At 45.0% G+C, this 23,356-nt stretch overlaps 1 protein-coding gene across 1 annotated transcript in view; it reads right to left on the reverse strand.

Moving 5' to 3' along the window:
• Positions 1–23,356, reverse strand: part of ankrd28b (ankyrin repeat domain 28b) — a 40,543-nt gene that overhangs the window by 11,437 nt on the left and 5,750 nt on the right. The window contains exons 2-11 of the mRNA XM_071396025.1: positions 16,526–16,609; positions 13,792–13,870; positions 11,471–11,541; positions 11,154–11,354; positions 9,666–9,753; positions 3,996–4,138; positions 3,188–3,400; positions 2,804–2,882; positions 2,511–2,625; positions 199–345 (exon numbers count right to left, since the gene is read on the reverse strand). Coding sequence (XP_071252126.1) covers positions 199–345; positions 2,511–2,625; positions 2,804–2,882; positions 3,188–3,400; positions 3,996–4,138; positions 9,666–9,753; positions 11,154–11,354; positions 11,471–11,541; positions 13,792–13,870; positions 16,526–16,609 — 1,220 coding nt within the window. The remainder of the gene's footprint in view (positions 1–198; positions 346–2,510; positions 2,626–2,803; positions 2,883–3,187; positions 3,401–3,995; positions 4,139–9,665; positions 9,754–11,153; positions 11,355–11,470; positions 11,542–13,791; positions 13,871–16,525; positions 16,610–23,356) is intronic.

Below are 23,356 nucleotides of genomic sequence, written 5' to 3' on the forward strand. Positions count from 1 at the left end.
GCTAGAATAAAAACAGGGATACTAGCAAGAGCAATGTGCAGGTTTCTCTTCTCTTTCAGGAAGATATAAAGACATTTTAGTCAATACCACCATAACATGGAGCCACATTATAGAGAAATGATACTGCAGGAGGAAAGTGTGTTTTCCAGGTCATGAACTACATATTCCTTGGTGTAAAGCCTGGACCAGTCCACTCACCCTCCAGCTGCTGCAGCATGTAAACAGGTCCTTCCAAAGTCGTCAGGGGTGTCTATATCAAAGCCTGATGAGAGGAGCTTTCGACAGCAGTCAGAGAAACCACTGAGAGCAGCCAGGTGGAGGGGGAACATCCCATGGACGCCTCGTCTGCAACAACATTTTATACTTTAAGCAGACCCTCTTATTCAGAGCGACTTCCAGTTCATTCAGCTGAGTTTAGAAACAGCACCACATCACAGTCCTCATTAAACCCTACAGCACACTGCAATGCCCAGTCTATCAACCACCCACACACCACCATTTCATGTGTTGAGCAGAGAGTCTCCAAGCGGGAATTCAGTCAATGACAGAATTGCAGATGCATGTTGCAGTATTGCTGGAAACTGTGTTCTCTTACTTGGCTGTGTCAGCGCCGTTCGTGATGAGTGTATTGATGAGTAACTGTGTTCTCTTACTTGGCTGTGTCAGCGCCGTTCGTGATGAGTGTATTGATGAGTAACTGTGTTCTCTTACTTGGCTGTGTCAGCGCCGTTCGTGATGAGTGTATTGATGAGTAACTGTGTTCTCTTACTTGGCTGTGTCAGCGCCGTTCGTGATGAGTGTATTGATGAGTAACTGTGTTCTCTTACTTGGCTGTGTCAGCGCCGTTCGTGATGAGTGTATTGATGAGTAACTGTGTTCTCTTACTTGGCTGTGTCAGCGCCGTTCGTGATGAGTGTATTGATGAGTAACTGTGTTCTCTTACTTGGCTGTGTCAGCGCCGTTCGTGATGAGTGTATTGATGAGTAACTGTGTTCTCTTACTTGGCTGTGTCAGCGCCGTTCGTGATGAGTGTATTGATGAGTAACTGTGTTCTCTTACTTGGCTGTGTCAGCGCCGTTCGTGATGAGTGTATTGATGAGTAACTGTGTTCTCTTACTTGGCTGTGTCAGCGCCGTTCGTGATGAGTGTATTGATGAGTAACTGTGTTCTCTTACTTGGCTGTGTCAGCGCCGTTCGTGATGAGTGTATTGATGAGTAACTGTGTTCTCTTACTTGGCTGTGTCAGCGCCGTTCGTGATGAGTGTATTGATGAGTAACTGTGTTCTCTTACTTGGCTGTGTCAGCGCCGTTCGTGATGAGTGTATTGATGAGTAACTGTGTTCTCTTACTTGGCTGTGTCAGCGCCGTTCGTGATGAGTGTATTGATGAGTAACTGTGTTCTCTTACTTGGCTGTGTCAGCGCCGTTCGTGATGAGTGTATTGATGAGTAACTGTGTTCTCTTACTTGGCTGTGTCAGCGCCGTTCGTGATGAGTGTATTGATGAGTAACTGTGTTCTCTTACTTGGCTGTGTCAGCGCCGTTCGTGATGAGTGTATTGATGAGTAACTGTGTTCTCTTACTTGGCTGTGTCAGCGCCGTTCGTGATGAGTGTATTGATGAGTAACTGTGTTCTCTTACTTGGCTGTGTCAGCGCCGTTCGTGATGAGTGTATTGATGAGTAACTGTGTTCTCTTACTTGGCTGTGTCAGCGCCGTTCGTGATGAGTGTATTGATGAGATAACTGTGTTCTCTTACTTGGCTGTGTCAGCGCCGTTCGTGATGAGTGTATTGATGAGTAACTGTGTTCTCTTACTTGGCTGTGTCAGCGCCGTTCGTGATGAGTGTATTGATGAGTAACTGTGTTCTCTTACTTGGCTGTGTCAGCGCCGTTCGTGATGAGTGTATTGATGAGTAACTGTGTTCTCTTACTTGGCTGTGTCAGCGCCGTTCGTGATGAGTGTATTGATGAGTAACTGTGTTCTCTTACTTGGCTGTGTCAGCGCCGTTCGTGATGAGTGTATTGATGAGTAACTGTGTTCTCTTACTTGGCTGTGTCAGCGCCGTTCGTGATGAGTGTATTGATGAGTAACTGTGTTCTCTTACTTGGCTGTGTCAGCGCCGTTCGTGATGAGTGTATTGATGAGTAACTGTGTTCTCTTACTTGGCTGTGTCAGCGCCGTTCGTGATGAGTGTATTGATGAGTAACTGTGTTCTCTTACTTGGCTGTGTCAGCGCCGTTCGTGATGAGTGTATTGATGAGTAACTGTGTTCTCTTACTTGGCTGTGTCAGCGCCGTTCGTGATGAGTGTATTGATGAGTAACTGTGTTCTCTTACTTGGCTGTGTCAGCGCCGTTCGTGATGAGTGTATTGATGAGAAACTGTGTTCTCTTACTTGGCTGTGTCAGCGCCGTTCGTGATGAGTGTATTGATGAGTAACTGTGTTCTCTTACTTGGCTGTGTCAGCGCCGTTCGTGATGAGTGTATTGATGAGTAACTGTGTTCTCTTACTTGGCTGTGTCAGCGCCGTTCGTGATGAGTGTATTGATGAGTAACTCGTGGCCGTAGCGAGCAGAGATGTGCAGGGGTGTGTTTCCATTCTTATCTTCACAGTCGATCTCAGCACCTAACACACACACACACATCAACCACTTGACCCTAGAGGCATCATGTAGCTAAATGTTCAACCACGTTGCAGTAACATTGCTCTGGGCCAGTGTATCATGGTTTGAAGACAAAAGACAAGATGCTAAAGAGCCTACTGGTTCATTTATATTCTGTTGAGAGCATTCACAGAGACTCACCATTCTGGATGATGGCTTGAGATCTGGAGAAGCGTCCGTGGATGGCCGTCATGTGGAGGGGGGTCTTTCCATCTTTACTCTGCAGAGAGAGACAGACAGATGGTTCACACTGCAGTCTGACCACAGGTGGAAGCGCCCTTTACTGCATTTAGTTTGTATTGTTAGGATTAATCCATTGGTATCTGAACGTATTTGGTCCAGGTCTACTAAGTAGTGCTGCATCAGTGACCCAAAGTAGTGCACTATAAAAGGAATAGGGTGCCATTTCAGATGCAGATGTTGTCATCACAGCTTCTTACTCTGTGGGCTCTGGTCAAAAGTAGTGCACAACATAGGGAACAGGGTGTCATTTAGTACAGACAGTTGGTCATCCTGTCTCCTCACCTTGATGTTGACGTGGGCCCCGTTGCCCACCAGCAGCTCCAGGCAGAGCGCCCCGTGGCGCGAGGCGGCCGTGAAGTGGAGCGGGGCGAAACCCTTCTCGTTCACCTGGTTCACGTTGGCGCCGCACTCGATCAGCTCATTTACCACCACGTCCTGGCCGTTGTAGCAGGCTACGTGGAGGGGGGTGTTACCGTACCCATTGGGCTCATTTATCTGGAGGGAGAAGAGGGAGGAGAGTGGGTAGAGAGAGAAGGGGGGGATAGAACAAAACAATACATTCCTGATCAGGTCACTTGGTTAGGAAAAACCCCTGACCCGACACACTGTGTCCCGACACACTGGGTCCCAACCCACTGGCTCCAACCTTCTGGATCCAACCCTCTGGATCCAATCACCATCTCTTCATTACTTGGTTATGAAAAACCCCTGACCCGACACACTGTGTCCCGACACACTGGGTCCCAACCCACTGGCTCCAACCTTCTGGATCCAACCCTCTGGATCCAATCACCATCTCTTCATTACTTGGTTATGAAAACCCCCTGGTCCCAACACACTGGTCCCAACACACTGGTCCCAACCTCCATCTCTTCATTACTTGGTTATGAAAACCCACTGGTCCCAACCCACTGGTCCCAACACACTGGACCCAACACACTGATCTCAACCCCTTGGCCCAACCTCCATCTCTTCATTACTTGAAGGAAATCATTCTCCAACACACTAGAGCTCTGTCTTTTCGTGGAGTTGTAATTGAACAGTGACTACACAGTTGAATGTGGGGAGGTGTATGTATGCATTGACTCACATCCACCCCAAGGTCCAGGAGGTACTTGACCACGCTGATCATACCGCTGGAGGCTGCAGAGTGGAGAGGGGTGTAGGCCTTCTTGTCTTTACAGGACACCTCTGATCCATGAGAGGCCAGCAGTTTCACCACCTCAATGTGCCCTATGGGGGGGGGAAGAGAGAGAGTGCGAGAGAGAAAAGGGTTTAAGGGAGAAACAGAAACATAGAGAAACACAGAGGTTAGTTTACAGTGGTTCACAGCACCATAAGCAATACCTACATGTTAGTTTAACTGAAAACATCTTATCAACCTACTTAGTCCATCATTCTGACATAACACACTAGAGGTGGACCATACAGCTGAGCTGTGAGGCTAACACACAGCCCATTCATTCACTCACTGGAAAAATAACATTTGTATTTATTATGGATCCCCATTAGCTGCTGCCAAAGTTTATAGAATTTTAAAACATTAGATTCTCAGATTTCACAACACATTGTGTGCCCTCAGGCCCCTACTCCACCACTACTACACTACTAAATCCATGTGTATGTACAGTCGTGGTCAAAGGTTTTGAGAATGACACAAATATTAATTTTCACAAAGTCTGCTGCCTCAGTTTGTATGATGGCAAATTTCATATACTCCAGAATGTTATGAAGAGTGATCAGATGAAAATCAGTGATCAGATTTGCCATGCAAATGAACTGAATCCCCAAAAAACATTTCCACTGCATTTCAGCCCTGCCACAAAAGGACCAGCTGACATCATGTCAGTGATTCTCTCGTTAACACAGGTGTGAGTGTTAACGAGGACAATGCTGGAGATTACTCTGTCATGCTGTTTGAGTTCGAATAACAGACTGGAAGCTTCAAAAGGAGGGTGGTGCTTGGAATCATTGTTCTTCCTCTGTCAACCATGGTTACCTGCAAGGAAGCACGTGCCGTCATCATTGCTTTGCACAAAAAGGGCTTCACAGGCAAGGATATTGCTGCCAGTAAGATTGCACCTAAATCAACCATTTGTCGGATCATCAAGAACTTCAAGGAGAGCAGTTCAATTGTTGTGAAAAAGGCTTCAGGGCGCCCAAGAAAGTACAGCAAGTGCCAGGACGGTCTCCTAAAGTTGATTCAGCTGCGGGATTGGGGCACCACCAGTACAGAGCTTGCTCAGGAATGGCAGCAGGCAGGTGTGAGTGCATCTGCATGCACAGTGAGGCAAATACTTTGAGGATCGCCTGGTGCCAAGAAGGGCAGCAAAGAAGCCACTTCTCTTCAGGAAAAACATCAGGGACAGACTGATATTCTGCAAAAGGTACAGGGATTGGACTGCTGAGGACTGGGGTAAAGTCCTTTTCTCCGATGAATCCCCTTTCCAATTGTTTGGGGCATCCGGAAAAATGCTTGTCCGGAGAAGACAAGGTGAGCGCTACCATCAGTCCTGTGTCATGCCAACAGTAAAGCATCCTGAGACCATTCATGTGTGGGTTTGCTTCTTGGCCAAGGGAGTGGGCTCACTCACAATTTTGCCTAAGAACACAGCCATGAATAAAGAATGGTACCAACACATCCTCCGAGAGCAACTTCTCCCAACCATCCAGGAATAGTTTGGTGACGAACAATGCCTTTTCCAGGATGATGAAGCACCTTGCCATAAGGCAAAAGTGATAACTAAGTGGCTCGGGGAACAAAACATCGATATTTTGGGTCCATGGCCAGGAAACTCCCCAGACCTGAATCCCATTGAGAACTTGTGGTCAATCCTCAAGAGGCGGGTGGACAAACAAAACCCCACAAATTCTGACGAACTCCAAGCATTGATTATGCAAGAATGGGCTGCCATCAGTCAGGATGTGGCCCAGAAGTTAATTGACAGCATGCCAGGGCGGATTGCAGTGGTCTTGAAAAAGAAGGGTCAACACTGCAAATATTGACTCTTTGCATCAACTTCATGTAATTGTCAATAGAAGCCTTTGACACTTATGAAATGCTTGTAATTATACTTCAGTATTCCATAGTAACATCTGACAAAAATATCTAAAGACACTGAAGCAGCAAACTTTGTGGAAATTAATATTTGTGTCATTCTCAAAACTTTTGGCCACGACTGTATAGTGCGTATGTTATCGTATGTGTGCATGCATCTGTGCCAATGTTTGTGTTGCTTCACAGTCCCCGCTGTTCCATAAGGTGTTTTTTAATCTGTTTTTTAAATCTAATTTTACTGCTTGTGTCAGTTACTTGATGTGGAATAGAGTTCCATGTAGTCATGGCTCTATGTAGTACTGTACACCTCCCATAGTCTGTTCTGGACTTGGGGGCTGTGAAGAGACCTCTTGTGGCATGTCTTGTGGGGTATGCATGGGTGTCCGAGCTGTGTGCCAGTAGTTTAGACAGACAGCTCGGTGCATTCAACCTCTCATAAATAAAAGTAGTGTTGAAGTCAATCTCTCCTCCACTTTCAGCCAGGAGAGATTGACATGCATATTAGCTCTCTGTGTACATCCAAGGGCCAGCCGTGCTGCCCTGTTCTGAGCCAATTGCAATTTTCCTAAGTCCTTTTTTGTGGCACCTGACCACACGACTGAACAGTAGTCAAGGTGCGACAAAACTAGGGCCTGTACGACCTGCCTTGTTGATAGTGTTTCTAAGGCAGAGCATCGCTTTATTATAGACAGACTTCTCCCCATCTTAGCTACTACTGCATCAATATGTTTTGACCATGACAGTTTACAATCTAGTGTTACTCCAAGCACTTTAGTCATCTCAACTTGCTCAATTTCCACATTATTTATTACAAGATTCAGTTTAGTTTTTTTGTTCCAAATACAATGCTTTTTGTTAGAAATATTTAGGGCTAACTTATTCCTTGCCACCCACTCAAACTAACTACAGCTCTTTGTTGAGTGTTTCAGTCATTTCAGTCGCTGTAGTAGCTGACGTGTGTAGTGTTGAGTCATCCGCATACATAGAAACTCTGGCTTTACTCAGTCAGTGGCATGTCATTAGTAAAAAAAAAAAAAGAAATGCAAGGGGCCTAAACAGCTACCCTGGGGAATTCCTGATTCTAACTGGATTATATTTGATAGGCTTCCATTAAAGAACACCCTCTGTGTTCTGTTATACAAGTAACTCCTTATCCACATTATAGCAGGGGGTATAAAGCCATAACACATACGTTTCTCCAGCAGCAGACTATGATCAATAATGTCAAAAGCTGCACTGAAGTCTAACAAGACAGCCGCCACAATCATTTTATCATCAATTTCCCTCAGCCAATCATCAGTCATTTGTGTAAGTGATGTGCTTGTTGAGTGTCCTTCCCTATAAGCATGCTGAAATTCTGTTTTCAATTTGTTTACTGTATCTGGTCAAACAATTTTTTCCAAAAGTTTACTAAGGTTTGGTAACAGGGTGATTGATCGGCTATTTGAGCCAGTAAAAGGGGGCTTTACTATTCTTGGGTAGCGGAATGACTTTAGCTTCCCTCCAGGCCTGAAGGCACACGCCCCTAGTAGGCTTAAATTGAAGATGTAGCAATATCGTCTGCTATTATCCTCAGTAATTTTCTATCTAGATTGTCAGACCCTGGTGGCTTGTCATTGTTGATAGTCAACCATTTTTTCACCTCTTCCACACGGACTTTACGGAATTCAAAAGTACAATTCTTGTCTTTCATAATGTTGTCCGATATACTCGGATGTGTAGTGTCAGCGTTTGTTGCTGGCATGTCATCCCTAAGTTTGCTTAACTTGCCAATGAAAAAGTAATTAAAGCAGTTTGCAATATCAGTGGGCTTTGTGATGAATGGAGCCATCTCATTCAATGAATGGAGCCATCTCATTCAGTGAATGGAGCCATCTCATTCAGTGAATGGAGCCATCTCATTCAGTGAATGGAGCCATCTCATTCAGTGAATGGAGCCATCTCATTCAATGAATGGAGCCGAGTTGGCTTTGTTCACCAAAATTTATTTTAAAGGTGTCCCAAAGCTTTTTACTATCATTGTTTAAATAATTTATCTTTGTTTCATAGTGTAGTTTATTTTTCTTTAGTCACATGATTTCTTAATTTGCAGTACATTTGCCAATCAGTTGGACTTAACTGCCATACCTTTAGCCTCATCCCTCTCAACCATACAATTTTAAATTCCTCATCAATCCAAGGGGATTTAACAGTTTTTACAGTCATTTTCTTAATGGGTGCGTGCTTAGTAGTAACTGGAATAAGTCGTTTCATAAATGCATTAAGTGCAGCATCTGGTTGCTCCTCATTACACACCACAGACCAGTAAATATTCTTTACATCATCAACATATGAATCACTACAAAACTTCTTGCATGACCTCTTATACACTATAATAGGCCCAGCCTTTGGAACTTACATTTTCCTAGATATGGCTATTATATTGTGATCACTACATCCTATGGATTTGGATACTGCTTTAAAGAAAATATCTGCAGCGTTAGTAAAAATGTGATGTATACATGTTGATGATTGCAATCCTGTGCTGTTTGTAACTACCCTGGTATGTTGACTGCCAACCTGATCCAGGTTGCAGGCACTGATTACAGTTTGAAGTTTCCTGAGTGGGCAGCTTTCTTTTTTTTTTTTACCTTTATTTAACTAGGCAAGTCAGTTAGGAACAAATTCTTACTTACAATGATGGCCTAGGAACAGTGAGTTAACTGCCTTGTTCAGGGGCAGAACAGACTTTTACCTTGTCAGCTCAGGTAACCTTTCGGTTACTAGTCCAACGCTCTAACCACGAGGCTACCTGCCGCCCCAAGCTTGATGATAGCCAGTCAATATTTAAATCAACCAGAAACTATACATCTCTGTTGATATCACATACATTATCCAGATACTGACTGTTAGCACTTGGTGGTCTATAACAGCTTCCCACCAGAATGGGATTTAGGTGAGGCAGATGAACCTGTAGCCATATTACTTCAACAGTATTTAACATTAGATCATCTCTAAGATTTACAGGAATGTGGTTCTGAATATAGACAGCAACACCACCTCTGTTGGCACTTCTGTCTTTTCAGTAGATGTTATAACCATGTATTGCTACCACTGTATCATCAACGGTATTATCTAAGTGAGTTTCAGAGATAGTCAGAACATGAATGTCATCTGTTACAAGCAAGTTATTGACTTCATGGACCTTGTTTCTTAGGCTAATATGGGCTATTTTTAGCATTTTTATTTTTTGCTTGATTGATAAGCTTCCCAGTAAAGCATTAAAAACAGAGATAGACTTACTCATGTTATTTACATTGGAGCTGATAGTACAGGGTGAGCTTCATAAAGTGGGCTTCCTACTATTGCACACCGCCTCAGTGCTAACAGTGTACCTCTGGTTTATAGGGGCTCATAATTACTGTATACAATAGCTGTAGGATAAACAGATGTATTCGGGTGCAATTAGGGGTACATCAATTAAATTACTTACATTGTGTTTGCCAATGCCCCTAAGATCATGTACATTTGATGCAGCATTATGACGACTCATTGTCACAATGGTAGGGATTAACTGAGCTGGTCTTGAGCTGGTCTTGGATCATTTACCAGTCATTGTTTCAACGCAGCCTTGAAATGCCTGGACAGAGTCCAGGAACCAAGATGATTTGGATGGACTCCGTCACATTAGTCAGAATGTAAATGATGTGGTCAACTCATTACCCATGTAAGCAGCCCAGTGGATTGCACGGCGGTCCTTCTTGTCAAAAGCATTAATGTTGGCTCCTCTGGAGAGAAGCAGCCTCACCATCTAACAGGAAAAGGAGAGAGAAACAAAACACAGTCTGAGGAAAACTAAAGCAAAATCTGCTAAAATCTGGCGTCAAAGCCTCTCTTGAACAAACAACTAGGGCTGTGACGGTCATGGGACTTCCGGTGTCGGTGATTGACGTGCGGTCATCGACATAACTGACAGCCGACGGACGGACGGGGGAAACATTAGCAAAGGAAAACGGAGTGTTTAGGCCTAAATGTCTTGCTCTTAGGCGCGCGAGTCTCAAGTCAAGGGGAAGCTCATTTTCACCATAAAAAATATATAAAGCATTCCGTGCATCATCACATTTACAGACTTTTGTAAGATAGCTGACTATTGCTAATGTGATTAGTAAATTGGATAGTCATCTTTTAGGCTAATAATATAACTCAATCACTGTTTGCAAATAACGTCTGTTCAATGCAGCGTGTGGTGGAGTAAGCCTAGGCTATGTCAGATATGTTTCTTTTCAAGGGAAAAGTCATTTTTTATCATGCAATTCTACTACACTTTATATGACTATAGAGATTAGCAGAATCTTGTTCAATATGACTTTCAAGTGGCACTGACCCAGGGATAAAGACAGTGAATATGCACACTCACCGGGGATATAGCCAATGCCAAAAATACTGTTCGCTCAATTAAGTTGAGAATCTTGATAACTAAAAGACATTAGTCTTTTCATTGTCTTCTCTTTGAAGCAATAGCAATAGCCAATTGCTTTCCAAACTATGTTAGCCTACAGGTTTTGCGCATTTTCTGCAAACAGGCTGGTCCAAGTCATCTGGGTCTCCATCGTCATTAGGTTTGAAACTGAAATGTGCCCAAATAGGTGATGGTATGCTTTTTTGTTGTTGCAATGAGAGTCATCTTTTTCACCTCACTCCTCCGACCTACTGTAACAATGAGAAAGGTCAGAGGTGAAAGGCAGAGGCTACCCTACCACCCCTACTCTGTAGGTGCTAGACCTATAGATACTATAGTTAACCCCGGTCCCCACGTTTCCCCTCACCAATGAACTGAATTGACCTTCAAAAGATTCTCTCCTATCAGCACATATAGCAGATCTGCTGATTGTGGCCCATCAAAAGATAGTTGGAGAGAAGATGTACACAGTTTAATAGATGGACTAAGTCAGCAAAACAAGAAATAGTTACCGCTGCTGCTATGGGTAAAGTGTATCTACGTCAATAAAATTGATAAAAACGTGGCGTTTTTGACTGTCGTTTTATTTTCACGGCGGTCTTCATCCAAAACTGTCAATGTTATCCAATTACCGTCACAGCCCTACATACAACCATTGTAACTAAGCGGATGCATCATGAACTCAACCTGGGGATAGGACAGGTATAAAGTGTAGACTACAGCGTGTAATCATGTCCATGCTAATTGCTAACCTCCAGGTGTCCGCTGAAGGCTGCATGGTGCAGCGCCGTGCGCCCGGCCCGGTCCGACACGTTCACATTGCTGAGGAGAGGGACCAGGGCCTCAGCACAGCGGACCGCCTTATTGGCCGCAGCGATGTGGAGCGGCGTCTGCCAGTTCTTGTCCCTGGCGTTCACATCAGCAGAGTGTTTCAATAGCACCTGGACTGCCTCCTACAGGAGCACAGTTCAAATCATGTTCAACTTTGTTTAAAGTGCATTTAAAAAGCACAACACACTTAACAGCAAAACACATATGCACAGGTGTGTGTGTGTATCAGTACACGTACCTCACTGCAGGAAGCCACGGCCCGGTGCAGAGGAGTGAGCCACTTGTTGTCTTTGGCATTTACTCTGGCTCCTGGGACACAGACAGAAAGACAGACCGAAGGGGGACGTGGGTTAGTTAGGCCACTGGGGTTAATAAGGCAACATCTTAAATAGCTGGAGCACAGAAAGGATGTCCAAAACAACACCCTAATACCTTTATAGTGCACTACTTCCGACCAGGGCCCATAGGCCTACCCATAGGGCTCAGGTCAAAAGTAGTGCACTATATAGGGAATAGGGTGCCATTTAGAACGCACTCAAAGCCTCTTGTAGAGGGCTATTCTGGGATATGGACTTTCATTACGCAGCAACACTGAAGAAAATGTCATGTCACTGAGTGGAGAGGAGTAGAAGTAGCTCAGCCAACGTGAGACGAGGTGCAACCCACAATCATGAGGACATTTGGGAGGAACAGGTGCGACTCTCGCTCACAATTTAAATCTTGATGCTAAACTTATCAAGTTAAAATCGGGACGTTTCAGCTGTCAATGGCCTTAATTAGAATGTATATATACAGTGAGGGAAAAAAGTATTTGATCCCCTGCTGATTTTGTACGTTTGCCCACTGACAAAGAAATGATCAGTCTATAATTTTAATGGTAGGTTTATTTGAACAGTGAGAGACAGAATATCAACAAAAAAATCCAGAAAAACGCATGTCAAAAATGTTATGAATTGATTTGCATTTTAATGAGGGAAATAAGTATTTGACCCCTCTGCAAAACATGACTTAGTACTTGGTGACAAAACCCTTGTTGGCAATCACAGAGGTCAGACGTTTCTTGTAGTTGGCCACCAGGTTTGCACACATCTCAGGAGGGATTTTGTCCCACTCCTCTTTGCAGATCTTCTTCAAGTCATTAAGGTTTCGAGGCTGACGTTTGGCAACTCGAACCTTCAGCTCCCTCCACAGATTTTCTATGGGATTAAGGTCTGGAGACTGGCTAGGCCACTCCAGGACCTTAATGTGCTTCTTCTTGAGCCACTCCTTTGTTGCCTTGGCCGTGTGTTTTGGGTCATTGTCATGCTGGAATACCCATCCACGACCCATTTTCAATACCCTGGCTGAGGGAAGGAGGTTTTCACCCAAGATTTGACGGTACATGGCCCCGTCCATCGTCCCTTTGATGCGGTGAAGTTGTCCTGTCCCTTTAGCAGAAAAACACCCCCAAAGCATAATGTTTCCACCTCCATGTTTGACGGTGGGGATGGTTTCTTGGGGTCATAGGCAGCATTCCTCCTCCTCCAAACACGGCAAGTTGGGTTGATGCCAAAGAACTCCATTTTGGTCTCATCTGACCACAACACGTTCACCCAGTTGTCCTCTGAATCATTCAGATGTTCATTGGCAAACTTCAGACGGGCATGTATATGTGCTTTCTTGAGCAGGGGGACCTTGCGGGCGCTGCAGGATTTCAGTCCTTCACGGCATAGTGTGTTACCAATTGTTTTCTTGATGACTATGGTCCCAGCTGCCTTGAGATCATTGACAAGATCCTCCTGTGTAGTTCTGGGCTGATTCCTCACCGTTCTCATGATCATTGCAACTCCACGAGGTGAGATCTTGCATGGAGCCCCAGGCTGAGGGAGATTGACAGTTCTTTTGTGTTTCTTCCATTTGCGAATAATCACAGAAACTGTTATCACCTTCTCACCAAGCTGCTTGGCGATGGTCTTGTAGCCCATTCCAGCCTTGTGTAGGTCTACAATCTTGTCCCTGACATCCTTGGAGAGCTCTTTGGTCTTGGCCATGGTGGAGAGTTTGGAATCTGATTGATTGATTGCTTCTGTGGACAGGTATCTTTTATACAGGTAAGAAACTGAGATTAGGAGCACTCCCTTTAAGAGTGTGCTCCTAATCTCCGTTCGTTACCTGTATGAAAGACACCTGGGAGCCAGAAATCTTTTTGATTGAGAAGGGGTCAAATACTTATTTCCCTCATTAAAATGCAAATCAATTTATAACATTTTTGACATGCATTTTTCTGGATATTTTTGTTGTTATTTTGTCTCTCACTGTTCAAATAAACCTACCATTAAAATTATAGACTGATAATTTCTTTGTCAGTGGGCAAACGTACAAAATCAGCAGGGGATCAAATACTTTTTTCCCTCACTGTATATATATATTTTTTTAAATACGTCGGCTGCACATAAGATCTTTAATGGTGGTAAGTATGAGGGAAACGGTCACATGCAAACACAACAAGCATCAAAACAGAAGTCAAAATCCGATGGACATGAGTCATAGCCTAATCATTCTCTTCAATGATAACCTTACCTGATAGTATGAGTAGCTCTAGAATTTCTGTATCTCCTAGATAGGCAGCGGCATGCAACGGTGTCCGCTTCTCATTGTCCTGTAGGGAAGAGCCAAGAAGTGTCATAGCTGTTTCATATTCAGCCATTGTGGATACAGGGATACATTTGATTTTAATCGTACTCGTTTATACATTGTCATGGCTTGGATACTTCCGATGTTTATGACTAACTAGCCTACACTGTAACTAGCCTACACACTGTAACTAGCCTACACTAACTTCAACCTTATGAAAACAAGTTGTACAAAGTACACTACCGTTAAAAAGTTTGGGGTCACTTAGAAATGTCCTTGTTTTTGAAGGAAAAGCAACATTTTCGTCCATTAATATAACATCAAATTGATAAACAAATACAGTGTAGATATTGTTAATGTTGTAAATGACTATTGTAGATGGAAGCCAGAGGTCGACCGATTAATCGGAATGGCCGATTAATTAGGGCCGATTTCAAGTTTTCATAACAATCGGTAATCGGCATTTTTGGACACCGATCATGGCCGATTACATTGCACTCCACGAGGAGACTGCGTGGCAGGCTGACTACCTGTTATGCGAGTGCAGCAAGGAGCCAAGGTAAGGTGCTAGCTAGCATTAAACGTATCTTATAAAAAACAATCAATCTTAAAATAATCACTAGTTAAACTAGTAATAGCATCAACCATGTGTAGTTATCTAGCTTGTCCTGCGTTGCATATAATCGATGCGGTGCCTGTTAATTTATCATTGAATCATAGCCTACTTCGCCAAACGGTTATTTGACAAATGGATGATTCTTTGACAAAAGCTAACTTTGAAGGACACAATTATTATTTCAATTAAAAATCATTATATATATAAATAACCTTGTCAACGTCTTGACTATATTTCCTATTCATTTTGCAACTAATTTCATGTATGTTTTCATGGAAAACGAAGGTTACGTATGTAACCATGGTTATGTGAGCTATATGGATCACTCCAATATAATGGTATCACTCCGCGGCGGAGGGATACATCCGAGGTGAGGATATACTGATTTACTCCTGTAAACACCTGTGTCACGGCTGGGGTCCGCCCCAATATATAGATCCCATGGCCGCGACACACATTCTCTACATAATTGTTTAAGCCCCTCTAGCACCGTAGAGGTTTGGAGTGATCCATATAGCTCACATAACCGTGGTTACATACGTAACCTGCTTTATGTTTCACTATATTGGATCACTCCAATATACTGGTATACCCGTACCAGATTTAGTCGGTGCTAGAGGGACCTGGTCAGCCAGCGGTGAAGTCCCAGTGCGGGACCGAGACGCAGGGGCCGTCAATGTGGAAGGGGGTCCCGGCACAGTCCCCGGAAGGGGAGGTGACACCAAGGACCCCTGAACCAACCGCAGAGGGAGATGCCACATTTAACCGATAGTACCTAGCAAAGGTGCAAGAGGAAGCCCAGCTGGCCGCAGCACAGATATCAGCGAGGGGCACTCCTCTCAGTAGAGCCCAGGACGCAGTCACACCTTGTGTTGAATGTGCCACCACAGATCCCAGCACTGGCCTGCCAGCCAGGCGGTATGCTGTCGTAGTCGTACCCACGATCCAGTGAGAGAGCTGCTGCTTTGATAGCCCAGCCCCCAGGACTCTCTCACCATAGCAGAAAAAGAGCTGCTCTGTTCTCATCACTGACCGTGTCCGCTCCACCGGGGTCCATCCGGTAGCACTCAGAACTTACTGAAAGAGCATGGAGCTCACCCACCCTCTTCATGGAAGTAATCGCTACCAAGAAAGCCACCTTCATAGAGAGGTGTTTCAGGGAAGCAGACGCCAACGGTTCGAAAGGCGGCTTTGTCAAAGCTGCCAAGACCACATCCAGATCCCAGCTTGCCATGGATGTGGGAATGAGAGTATGTATCGCGGCCATGGGGTCTATATATAGGGGCGGACCCCAGCCGTGACACAGGAGTAAATCCTCACCTCGGATGTATTCTCCGCCACGAGGTGAAACCAATATATTGGAGTGATCCAATATAGTGAAACATAACAAGGAAATTTCTAAGTGACCCCAACCTTTTGAACGGTAGTGTACATACTTGAACACAGGGTTTCCCAAACTCGGTCCTGATTCAAATAATCAAAGATTGATGCTGAGTTGGTTATTTGAATCAAATGCGTAGTGCTTGAGCAAAAAACAACATGTGCACCCAAGGGGGGCCCCTAGACCGAGTTTGGGAAACCCTGCTTTAACAGGCTACAGCCCTTTAAAACCGGTCTTATTTTGAGACAAACAAAGTCTGCTCCAGCCTATAAGAACGAGGAGGAATGTCATAAAGTAAGTAGAACCAGATTATGAACTACAGTACTGTAAAGTGACAGATACTGAACAAGGTGCATACGGCTGATGGAAGGTATCCGTTCTGATCAGGCTAAAATATTCAGTAGGGTTGCAAAATTCCAGTAACTTTCCCAACATTCACAGGTTTTTCCAGAAATCCTGGTTAGACAGAGGGTTCCGGGATTCCTGCTTATTCCATTCTGATTCAGGAAGTCTTCATATTGGGATTTCTGGGAAAACCTGGGCATTTAAGTTACCAGAATTTTGCTACCCTAGATTTTGGCAACAAATGACTTAAGTTATAAATGTGAAAAAAAGAGTGTGTTCCTATCCAGAGGACAGACAGGAGGGTGGGAATAATGGTAGGAAACAGCTGGGATGATTACCTGAACATTCACATCCTCTTTCTGAAATATGAGGGAGCGCACTTCATCTGGGTCCACATTGAAGATGGCTTTCAGTAGGCCAGGCTGGAAGAGAGACAGGGGGACAGAGAGAGACAGGGGGACAGAGAGAGACAGGGGGACAGTGTCATTCAATGATTTGAACAGTCAGTGCCTCTCAAAGAAATGTTACTATTCACTCAGCTTAGCTAAAACCAACACAAAGGAACAATCCAAGAATAAAAACCAACTAGGTTAAATACTCAACTCTATAGTGAGACATGGAGTCTATAGTCACTACTAGAACCATGGCGACAACCTCATTGTTGCTGTGCAAAGGCAGCTAACCTGGAGTCCTTTGGCCCAATACCTCACTATGGTATCGAGAGAAAGAGAGCTCTCATCCTCCTCCTCAACAACCACAATACACACACGACTCAATCACTCACAAAACACACGCTAGTCCCAGTGTCCAACAAAGATTCCTTCTATAAAACAGAGATGAGAGCAGCAACTTCCAGAAGGACACGCACACACTAAGAGTGTGGCAGCTCTGCAGTTGATTCACAAATGAAACCAGGCAACGTGACTTAATTTACAGTCAACCATTAACAACCCCCCGTCCCCATCTCTACACTGGACAGAACGCTAAAGTCCTATTCTTAAAGCAGAAAGCAGCATTTATCCTTATTTTTTTACTCAGTAGAACATGCCATTCCTGTAGAGATGAGGGTAGGAGCTCTGTTGAATGTCTTACGCATGCCCCTCCCACCCAGGACCCTGCTTCCCATCACAACTGGGTGAAGAAGCAGAGGAAGAAGACTTACTATTTTTTACAGGGTGACTAATCACATACAGTCCTGGTTTCCTGTCCTCACTTCCCTTCCAGAGAGAGCAATGGCTATTCAACAAACAGCCCCAAAGCGCTACATTACACAATGTGAAAAACAGGGTTTTTAATGAAATGAGACATTTCTATACATGCTGCTGAGCACATAGAAATCCTATAAATCTACTACATGTTTTCTATGTAAATCTGTGTCTGGGCTCCTCTCTAAATCACAAAGGCTCAAGGCTGAGGGGGAATTGATTGACGCATCAACATGCAGTCAGATATTGTACAGCTCATCCATTATGGTAAATCCTCTGATAATATAATATCCCATTGACCTCCAGGGCGGCATTCAAGGCAGCAGCGTCACTCAATCTGAAATACAGTGTAACATAACACAGAGCAATGTGTCTGCTGGTGACCATTGGGGCTGTTTTGTTTTTCCATCGCAAACCTGGAGGGGGTACTGACTGGCCTGGAGGGAAGGGGTACTGACTGGCCTGGAGGGAAGGGGTACTGACTGGCCTGGAGGGAAGGGGTACTGACTGGCCTGGAGGGAAGGGGTACTGACTGGCCTGGAGGGAAGGGGTACTGACTGGCCTGGAGGGAAGGGGTACTGACTGGCCTGGAGGGAAGGGGTACTGACTGGCCTGGAGGGAAGGGGTACTGACTGGCCTGGAGGGAAGGGGTACTGACTGGCCTGGAGGGAAGGGGTACTGACTGGCCTGGAGGGAGGGGGTACTGACTGGCCTGGAGGGAGGGGGTACTGACTGGCCTGGAGGGAGGGGGTACTGACTGGCCTGGAGGGAGGGGGTACTGACTGGCCTGGAGGGAAGGGGTACTGACTGGCCTGGAGGGAGGGGGTACTGACTGGCCTGGAGGGAAGGGGTACTGACTGGCCTGGAGGGAAGGGGTACTGACTGGCCTGGAGGGAAGGGGTACTGACTGGCCTGGAGGGAAGGGGTACTGACTGGCCTGGAGGGAAGGGGTACTGACTGGCCTGGAGGGAAGGGGTACTGACTGGCCTGGAGGGAAGGGGTACTGACTGGCCTGGAGGGAAGGGGTACTGACTGGCCTGGAGGGAAGGGGTACTGACTGGCCTGGAGGGAGGGGGTACTGACTGGCCTGGAGGGAGGGGGTACTGACTGGCCTGGAGGGAGGGGGTACTGACTGGCCTGGAGGGAGGGGGTACTGACTGGCCTGGAGGGAAGGGGTACTGACTGGCCTGGAGGGAAGGGGTACTGACTGGCCTGGAGGGAAGGGGTACTGACTGGCCTGGAGGGAAGGGGTACTGACTGGCCTGGAGGGAGGGGGTACTGACTGGCCTGGAGGGAAGGGAGCACTCTCTCTGAGGGCAGGGGTACTGACTGGGCTGGAGGGAAGGGGTACTGACTGGGCTGGAGGGAAGGGAGCACTTCCAGGAGCAGCATCCCAAACTATGTAGTAGTGTACGTGCACTACTTTTGACCAGTGCACTACAAAAGTGCCATTTGGGACGCAGAGGCTCGGAGGGCCTGATTGCCCATGAGAGCCAGAAGGAACATTCCCTGGCTTGCCACAAACCCTTTAACTCTGACTTCATCCACACTGCCAACAAGTAAACAGACAACTCACTGGGTGAAATTAGCCTACTCAGACTGTTTACGTTCCATTACGTTTCGCTTGGATAATACTGACAAGCACTTCCCACCTCTCTGGGGGACGGTTGCAAAGACAAAGGCTTGGACGGTAACTGATGATATTGTTGTTTATTAATAGAAAGGATATGACCAGTAGGCTCACCAATGTTTTCTAGTGTATTCTGAGTAGGACAGACAGCCATCTTTGTGCTCCAGCCTGCATGTGTACGTTCAGCACCTTTCATCTTTATTCAGATCCCCATTAACTGACGCCATGAATTCCTGTTCCTGGGGTCCATACCTCACATCCACATCCTTTACCTCCATTAATCAGTATACCATAAAGTACCCTTCATCAGCATACCATAAAGTACCATTCATTACTATACCATAAAGTTGAAGTACCATTGTAATGGATGCAGCCTGTTTGGGGCCCTTGTTTTTCTTCTTGCAAAGAGGAGGAGACAGGGCCTAAATGATGAGTAAACCACTCAGGACATCTGATGTGTTCCAGTGGCCCAGCTAATTAGCTAATGCACTTCCTCCTCCTCCATCAGCACAGCAGCCCTCTAACTCTACCCTGCACAGCCTTCTGAGACAGATGGCATCCCAAATGGCACCCTATTCCCTATACAGTGCACAACTTTTGACCAACACCCTATGGGTCCTCATCAAAAGTAGTGCACTGAATAGGGAATAGGGTGCCATTTGGGACCGAACCCTACCTTCACCCTGATGGACTGCTCCATCCATTCTCCCCTGTCAATACATACAATGATTCAGGAACTGACATAGGAGGGACAAAATACAGTAGAGCAGACCTATGGTCTTCAGATTTACATCCCTCTCATTCCAATGCCCTTGCAATGCACTTTTATTTGAATAGGCCTACTGACTGTTGGTCTTTGCTTAGTCAACGATGTTTCAAATCAGATCTGAGACAAAACACCCGTCAGTCTCATTCATTCCTACACGTCAGAAAACACTGTAGGATCACGTTTCTAAATCTGGTAACTGTTTGACTTGACTCACATCATTGTCCATGTTGGTGGTGGCTACTGGCTAGTGGTGGGGCTACGTACCAATCACATCATGACAATAATACTCTCTGTTCTCACACAAAAAGGTTGTCAACTGACTAGATCAGGGGTTCTTAAATCTTTTTCAGTCTGGGACCCAAATGAGACCCAAGGACCCAGCCTGGGACCCAAGCTCATGAAAACGTGTCCATTTTGGGGCCCCCAAGCAAGATTTGGTTGGGTTAGAGTGCACCCCCTTTTGACGACAGAGAATTAAAAAAAGTTTGTTTTAATGTTAATTTCCTGCAGTTCTACACATTTTGAATGACTTATGCCATGTTAGTATGAAATCTGAGTGAGAGTGACTAAAAAAAATCAATGGGGGCCCCCTGGAGGTCAGAGCCCCTGGGCACGTGCCCTGCATGCCCGGTCGGGAGTTTAGATAGATATGTTAGCTGGCAAGACTAAAGAAATGGTAGCGGACATGGGCTAATTGAGCTGTAAATGATCAACATAAGAGAAAACTGCTGATGCACAACCACATTTAGAATTTGCACCTTAAGTATTCTACTATTCAATCACTAAACAGGAAGTTGAGACCACGACTGAGTCCCCCCCACAAAAAAAAGTATAACTTGTTTTTACTCTGACATGTCACGACCCACCATTAACATGTCATACTTTAAAAAGGCTGAGCTCTATGAAATCTGATGATGCACTCCCACAAACTGGGCCAAAGGAGACGTCTTGTTTCTAATGACATAGAAGCCTGCCAGGAAGACTATGAACTACGACACTGCAGCACTAATCTGGTTGGGCAAGGTTGCATTTAGTTTGCCTATGGCAATCCTTTAGCAGATTGATGTTGCCTACAGGTTAGCAGATCCATCACCTCAATATGACTAGCCACCATCATCATTTAAAAAAGAAAGAAAATAGGATGCATTTCTAGGCTTCTGAATGAGCAAGATCACAGAGCCAAGTCCTAGTTCTGGTACATGATTCTGTTGTCCTATAGCTTGGGCCTTTATCAACATGTTAATGTATCGCCGTAGAGAGAATTGTAAAGACCTCAAAACAATACTACAGAATACACTAATTCAATGTCAACCATGTGATGCTAGAGAGCGACAGATAAATATAGTTAGAAGAAAACACGGCCATTTACAGCCCTAAACAGTAGGCTGTACATGCAGGGCATTTCCTGATGTCTATTGAAAAGAAGCGTTGAATATAATTTGCTTCAGGCACTCCCCCTCATTCTGCTATTAAAAATGCAGGCTACAATTGAGGTTAGAAGACCCACTGGATACAAACAGTGTAACAAGTAAGCACTTGTGCTACAAGAAATGTTTTGTTTAAAAAGATGTCCGTCGCCCTTCGCAGAGAAAGGCAACGGGACAACTAGCCCTGATCCAGTGTAATAGGTTTTCTAAGCCTCTTCAGCAGCACAACCGACCCTGCAGTGCACCACCACCTCCTACAATCCAGTCTAGTTAATACCGTCACCATGGAGACAGCTCTTTGGCAACTCCTGAGCCTCTCTCATTGGAGTCTGGTCACATGATCATTCATGACAAATACAATGAGGGGATACATGCGCATACATATATGTCGCAAGTATAGCGAGTGTGCACACACATACCTCTGAGACACACTCTTGAAAGCACAAAGACTAGCACGCAGGACCCATGTGCAAACACAAAGCCTAGCTACTAGCATTCATGCAGCATATACTGCCGGTGTGATAAAGACGGTCCAGTAATGATAAGAGCAAGCTATTCAGGCTATGATAAGTACAAGTGTGGCACAGTAGAGCCTTTCATTATTCATTCTCCGACTGTCAAATCACACATCCACTTTTACCACCCCTCCACCATGACCCCTTTATAAAACTATTCAATAACCCATCAATGGAAAAAAATGACATGCCAATATTTTAGTGACCATGGTCTTCTACTCAAAACAACATGATCATCTAGTCTATGTATTATCAACAGCAATGGATAAACTACAGCAGTGACACTACTTTTCGCATTCATTTAAAACATACCATATATTATACCATCTCAATGAGAGAATATTGAGATGTGTAAAGCAACAGCTCAGGAAAGTTATCTTGCATGAGCCAGCAGCATACCACCCTGCATACCACTGCTGGCTTACTTCTGAAGCTAAGCAGGGTTGGTCCTGGTCAGTCCCTGGATGGGAGACCAGATGCTGCTGGAAGTGGTGTTAGAGGGCCAGTAGGAGGCACTCTTTCCTCTGGTCTAAAAAATATCCCAATGCCCCAGGACAGTGATTGGGGACACTGCCCTGTGTAGGGTGCTGTCTTTCGGATGGGATGTTAAACGGGTGTCCTGACCCCGAGGTCATTAAAGAGCCCATGGCACTTATTGTTAGAGTAGGGGTGTTAACCCTGGTGACCTGGCTAAATTCCCAATCTGGCCCTGATACCATCATGGTCACCTAATCATCCCCAGTTTACAATAGGCTCATTCATCCCTCTCCTCTGTAACTATTCCCCAGGTTGTTGCTGTAAATGAGAATGTGTTCTCAGTCAACTTACCTGCTGAAATGAATTAGGCCTAGTTGTAGAGATGAGGCTGGATAGGAGCATACACTGATATAGGAGCGCTGTCTGGATCTTTTTGGGTACCAGTTAACCAAAGGCTGTGGAGTGGCCACGCTCGTCTCCACCTTTGACAATCAAACAGTCCCTTTACAAGTCAGAATGAACTTCCTCTGATTTGTCCTTCTGCTGGTGAATTATTATTTATTTTAGACAGAATATCCACAGGAAAAGTATTATTAAACAGACTACCAATCGCAGGTCTGTGTGTGGCAGTCACAATTTGTATGCTCATCACCTAAGGCACGTGTACAACATGTACATCATTTAGCAGATGCTCTTACCCAGAGCAATTAGGGCACATCAGCAGATTTAATTTTACCTAGTCAGCTCAGGGATTTAAACCAGTGATCTAACCACTAGGCTGCCTGCTGCCACAAGATGGAAGTACATGCATGCAATGCATCCATACTAAGGAAACTTGGACCAGGTGATGTAAATCTCAATGGCAGTACCGGCGCTCTAAAAAGTCAGGTAAATAATACCTTCCTGGGGATATTTTGTCTCAGGACCAAACGCAAAAAGTAGAGTAGGTTCAAATGTCATTTTATTCAACATTCTAGCTTGTAAGGGAACTTTCCAAGTTTTTCCAGTGTTTTATTTCAGAACGTATACCAGAAAGCTGGTATCAGTCTGATTTATTAGGCAAAATGCTGCTGTGAATTCAGGATACAAAATTGAGCTAAGTGTAACAACAATTTCAGAAAGAGTGCAGTAGGGAATGTGGGCCTT

Source organism: Salvelinus alpinus, chromosome 4 (genome assembly GCF_045679555.1).
Source record: "Salvelinus alpinus chromosome 4, SLU_Salpinus.1, whole genome shotgun sequence".
In the NCBI taxonomy this organism is placed as follows: Eukaryota; Metazoa; Chordata; class Actinopteri; order Salmoniformes; family Salmonidae; genus Salvelinus; species Salvelinus alpinus.